The sequence below is a fragment of the Chenopodium album genome, chromosome 24 (genome assembly GCF_948465745.1).
Source record: "Chenopodium album chromosome 24, dcCheAlbu1.1, whole genome shotgun sequence".
NCBI lineage: Eukaryota > Viridiplantae > Streptophyta > Magnoliopsida > Caryophyllales > Amaranthaceae > Chenopodium > Chenopodium album.
In genome coordinates this window covers 15,939,085-15,944,329 of record NC_137857.1, presented here as the reverse complement: position 1 = coordinate 15,944,329, position 5,245 = coordinate 15,939,085, and the positions used below count along the sequence as shown (strand labels likewise).

Here is a 5,245-nt window from a genome sequence, read left to right as displayed (position 1 = left end):
GATAAAGATAGATGAGTACCTTTCGTGCTGATTCTGGCTGTTGGAGATTTTTGTGTTTTTCTGTTTTCTGATTTTTTTGTATTTTTGCTTGTTTTCCTGTTTTTTTGTGTTTTCTTTTTTGTAACTTGAAAGACAAAATAGAAATAACAATTGCGTACCTTTCTTCAGAAATGATATAATTTTAAATGTGCTGCGTTCCAGCTTCGCTGCACTTCTTTCCCTTCTGCGTTCCTGAGTCTGTATGCTCCATTACCTACTACCTTGGTGATTTCATAGGGTCCTTCCTAGTTGGGTGCTAGCTTTCCTGCATTGACTTCCTTGGTGTTTTCGTATACCTTTCTGAGGACCCAGTCTCCTAGCTTGAAGGCTTTAACTCTAACGTTCTTGTTGAAGGATCTTGCTACTTTCTATTGGTATGCTGCCATTCTCATTTGTGCATCTTTCCTTAGTTCCTCCACTGTGTCTAAATTGTGAATTAGTTCTGCTTGATTTCTTTCTTCTGTCATCAACTCGTACCTTGCTGTAGGCACTTCTACCTCTGTTGGAATTACTGCTTCACATCCGTACACCAGTGAGAAAGGGGTATGACCTGTAGCGCCTTTAGGAGTTGTTCTATCTGCCCACAATATGTTGGGTAGTTCGTCTGCCCATTTTCCTTTGGCTCCCTCTAGCCTTTTCTTCATGTTGCCTATAAGGACTTTGTTACTTGATTCCGCTTGTCCGTTTGCTTGTGGGTATCTTGGTGTAGATGTGATAAGGGAGATGTTCCATTCCTTAGAGAACTTGGTGGTTTTGTTGCTGATGAATTGAGACCCGTTGTCTGTAATGATCTCTGCTGGTACTCCGAATCTGCTTAGAATGTTCCTCTTTATAAATGAAATGATGTGCTTATCCTTGATCTCCTTGTACGCTTCCGCTTCAATCCATTTGGAAAAGTAGTCTGTCATTGCTAAGAAGTACACTCTCTGTCCTGATGACGGTGGTAGTTTTACTATGTCCATTCCCCACTTCATAAATGGCTACGGTGTCAATGTTGGGTGTAACTCCTCTGATGGCTTGTGCGTCAAGGGCGCATGGTTTTGGCATGCTAAGCATTTCTTGGCGAACTCAACTGCATCCTTTCTCATACTGGGCCAGTAGTATCCCATTCTGAGTGCCCTGTTGGCTAAATTTCTTCCTCCGGAGTGATTTCCGCATTCTCCACTGTGTAAAGATTTTAAGACTTGTTGAGCTTCTTTTCTTTCCAGGCATCTTAAGAAAGGTCCTGCTGCAGATTTCTTGAAGAGTACACTGCTGATTAGGCAGTACTTGGAGGCTTTCTGAGCGAATGCTTGAGCTGTTACTTTCCCTGTTGGTTTCGTGTTGCCTAGGAGGTATTCTTTCAGGGGTGTTATCCAACTGTTGTCTTCCTCTTCTGTAGGGCCTGTTTGAATTTCGTAGACACTCATAGTTGATTCCTTCTCTATGGCTGGTGAAAGTACATGTACAAGTGGGATTGCCCCAAATTCTTCTGGATTGATGTTTGACCCCAAATTTGCCAATGCATCTGCTTCGGTGTTTAGGTTCCGGGGTACTTGTTCTATCTTGAAATCCTTGAATTCCTTGATGAGCTTCTTTGTGACTTCTAGGTAAGCAATCATCCTGGTGTCTTTTGCTGCATACTGTCCGTTGATTTGATTTACCATGAGTAGATAATCAGAAATTACTTCCAGGTGTTGTATCTTCATATCTCTTGCAACGGTTAATCCTGTAATGAGTGCTTCATATTCGGCTTCATTATTGGTAGCCTTGAAGTTGCACCTTATTGCCTGTGCTATCTTGTCTCCTTGGGGTGATGTCAGTACTACTCCTAAGCCCACTCCTCGTATGTTTGCTGCACCATCTGTATGGAGTGTCCATTTTTGTGCAGCTTTTGGTTCCTGTAGGGCTAGTACTTCCTTTTGTGCTTCTTCTTCAAGTGTAGGGCTAAAGTCTGCCACGAAGTCTGCTAAAGGTTGAGATTTGACTGCCGTCCTGGGTTCGTACTGTATGTCGTACCTGCTTAGATGTAGGGCCCATTTCTCCATCCTTCCTGACATTTCTGGTTTTCTCATGATGGCTCTGATGGGGTAGTTGGTCCGTACTTGTATGGGATGACTCTCGAAGTATGGACGTAGCTTTACTGAAGCAGTGAACAAGGCTAAAATGATTTTCTCCAACGAAGCGTATCTAGTTTCCGCACTGAGCAGGGTCTTGCTGACGTAGTAGATTGGAAATTGTTCCTTTTCTTCTTCTCTTGTGAGGACTGTGCTGATCGTCCCTTCAGACACTGCAAGGTACAGCTGGAGTGGTTCTCCTTCTTTGGGTTTGGAGAGAATCAAAGGGTTGGCTAGGTATTCTTTCAGCTTCTGGAATGCTTCATCATGTTCTTGTTCCCATTTAAACTCCTTGTTTTTTTCAGTACCTCGTAGAAGGCTCTGTTCTTTTCTGAAGACTTTGAGATGAACCTGTTCAATGCCGCGATTTTCCCTGTTAAGCTTTGTACATCCTTCTTGGATTTTGGTCGTTCTAGATCTAAGATAGCTTTGACCTGTTCCGGACTGGCTTCTATTCCTCTTTGCGTAACCATGTATCCCAAGAATTTTCCTGACTGTACTCCAAACGTGCACTTTGTAGGGTTCAGCTTCATGCCGTATTGCTTTAGGATGACGAATGCTTCTTTGAGGTCTCTGACGTGATCTTCTGCCTTCTTGGATTTAACTACCATGTCGTCTATGTAGACTTCCATCGTGTTCCCAATTTGTTTTTCAAACATCTTGTTTACCAACCTTTGGTACGTTGCTCCTGCGTTCTTCAATCCGAAAGGCATCACCTTGTAGCAGTATATTCCTTGACTGGTAATGAAGGTTGTCTTCTCTTGGTCATCCTTATGCATGAGGATCTGGTTGTAACCACTGTAGGCGTCCATAAAGGATAACAGTTCGTGTCCTGCTGTGGCGTCTACCATGGCATCAATATGAGGTAAAGGGAATGGGTCTTTCGGGCAAGCCTTGTTGATGTCTGTGAAATATATGCAGATCCGCCATTTCCCATTCTTCTTTCTTACTACCACCACGTTGGCAAGCCACTCTGGGTACTTTACTTCTCTGATTTTTCCTGTCTTCAGTAGGTTTTGAATTTCTTCGTTGATGATCTTGTTCCTTTCTGGCGCGAATTTTCTTTTTTTTTGCTTCACTGGTGTATGCATTGGGTCTACGTTTAGCTTGTGAGTGATAACCTCTGGGGGAATGCCTTTCATGTCCTCGTGGGTCCAAGCAAACACATCTTTCTCTTCTTCTAGAAAGTCGTAAATTTGTTGTTTGAGTTTCGCTTTCAGTTCTGATCCTATTCTGACTTTCTGATCTGGATGTAGGGGGTTCAGCTGGACTTCAGTAGCTTCTTGCTCTTTTGATATACTCAACTTCTCTTGGCCCAGCTGATCCTCTGATTGCTATGCTGAACTCTTTTCTGCAGATGTTGCTTTCAGTGCTATCTTGTAGCATTCTTTGGCTTCCCTAGGATCTCCTCTGATTTCTTGAATTCCCCATCTAGTAGGAAACTTGATGACCTGATGGTACGTAGAAGGGATGGCTTTCATTTCGTGTATCCAGGGTCTTCCCAAAATCATATTGTATGAGGATAGGGTGTCGATTACTAAGAATTTGACTTGCAGGTTGATCCCTTTTGCATATGTTTCCAATGTAATCTCTCCACTTGTCTTCTTGGTTTCCCCACTGAATCCCACTAGCATTGTTGACTTGTTAACGATATTCTTCTCATCTATGTTCATGTGCTTCAGGGTATCCAGCATGATGATATTTGCAGAACTTCCATTGTCAACTAGGATTCGCTTAATCATGAAATTTCCAACTGGGAGTGAGATTACTAGGCCGTCATGATGACCTTCTACTGCGTCGCTTTCTTCAAACATGATAGGGATGTCTATCTTTGATTTCTCCCTCTTGTCTGGTTGCTCTTTGTTACTTTCCTTTGCGTGCCGCTTCGCTGCTGAATATGTTAGGCCGCATACTTCTGATCCTCCTGATATGAAACAGATGGTTTTGACAATTGGAGGTGGGGGTGGAGGACCTCCTTGCTTGGACTCTCTATCCTTCCCTGAAGCTTTAGATCTATCTGACAGGAGTTCTTTGAGGTAGCCCTTCTTTAATAGGTATGCAACTTCCTTTCTGAGCGCGACACATTCGTCAGTAGTGTGACCAATATCTGAATGGAAATCACACCATATGGATGGATCCTTTTTCTCCCCAGGCCTATCACTCCTTCTAGGCCACTGAACAGTATCTCCCATCTTGTTCAAGGTTCTTATTACTCCTGCAGGATTGACATTGAAGTAATACTCGTGCAACTTTGGTGGGAGCTTAGGATCTTCTCTCCAATCAGAAAACTCTCCTTCGACAGCGTTGACTGATCCTTCATCAAAGCGGGAGCGTTGATACGGCTTGAATCGATGATCTCCCCTGGGGAAGTTGTTGTTCCTTCTTGACGGACGATCTTCATCCTTTCTGAGCTCTGGAGTCTTTCTTGCATATGCATCTTCTTCGAATCTAACTTGAGCCATTGCCTTAGCTTGTACATCTTCAAAGGTTGTGCACGGATATTTGGTCAATTCCTTGTAGAGCTCACTGTGATCTAGCAATCCTCTTCTGAACGCTTCAATGGTTGTAGGAGCATCGCACTTGTGTATTCCAATCTTTTCCCTGTTGAACCTATTAAGGTAATCTCTCAAGGATTCACCGTGTCTTTGCACAATACGGTACAAATCCGATGACTGCTTTTCTATTTTCCTGCTGCTGGCGAATTGGATCTTGAATAGGTTTACCATTCCTGCAAAAGATCGAATTGTCCCATTATCTAAATTAATGAACCAAGTTAGGGCTGGACCTGATAATGTGGCTCCAAAGCCTTTGCACATGATGTCCTCCCTGATGTCTCTAGGGATTGAACTGGTCATCATCTTCTGCTTGTAAAGGGACACATGCTCATCAGGGTCTGTTGTTCCATCGTACATGGCCATGCTAGGTGTGCTGAACCTCTTTGGCACTTCTACCATGGTGATCTCTTCTGAGAAAGGAGACTCTATATAGCCATCTGATGTTTCTTCCTCCATGGGCTTTGGCATTCCAGGGATCTTGGCGATCTTGGCTTCGATTGCTTTAAGGTACTCTTTGACTACCCTCTCTATCTTTCCTTCCTCAGATCCTTCTTG

At 43.3% G+C, this 5,245-nt stretch overlaps 2 protein-coding genes across 2 annotated transcripts; both read right to left on the bottom strand.

Annotated features, from left to right (window-relative positions):
* Positions 1 to 1,019: 1,019 nt before the first annotated feature.
* LOC145610609 (uncharacterized) lies at positions 1,020 to 2,767 on the bottom strand. The gene is made up of 3 exons (XM_081665918.1): positions 2,570 to 2,767; positions 1,809 to 2,486; positions 1,020 to 1,661 (listed from the first exon to the last, which is right to left on the bottom strand). The coding sequence occupies exons 1-3, from the start codon at positions 2,765 to 2,767 to the stop codon at positions 1,020 to 1,022; spliced, it is 1,518 nt and encodes a 505-aa protein (XP_081522044.1).
* Positions 2,768 to 3,469: 702 nt separating this feature from the next.
* LOC145610607 (uncharacterized) lies at positions 3,470 to 4,861 on the bottom strand. The gene has a single exon (XM_081665917.1). It carries the CDS (start codon positions 4,859 to 4,861, stop codon positions 3,470 to 3,472), a length of 1,392 nt encoding a protein of 463 aa, XP_081522043.1.
* Positions 4,862 to 5,245: the final 384 nt, after the last annotated feature.

Coding starts and splice junctions, on each gene's coding strand:
- LOC145610609 (XM_081665918.1), bottom strand. CDS start 2,767: ATGGAAGTCTACATAGACGACATGGTAGTTAAATCCAAGAAGGCAGAA. Junction 2,487..2,569: donor TAGAAGCCAGTCCGGAACAG/GTCAAAGCTATC, acceptor GGCATTGAACAG/GTTCATCTCAAAGTCTTCAG. Junction 1,662..1,808: donor AAGGAGACAAGATAGCACAG/GCAATAAGGTGC, acceptor ATCAACGGACAG/TATGCAGCAAAAGACACCAG.
- LOC145610607 (XM_081665917.1), bottom strand. CDS start 4,861: ATGGTAAACCTATTCAAGATCCAATTCGCCAGCAGCAGGAAAATAGAA.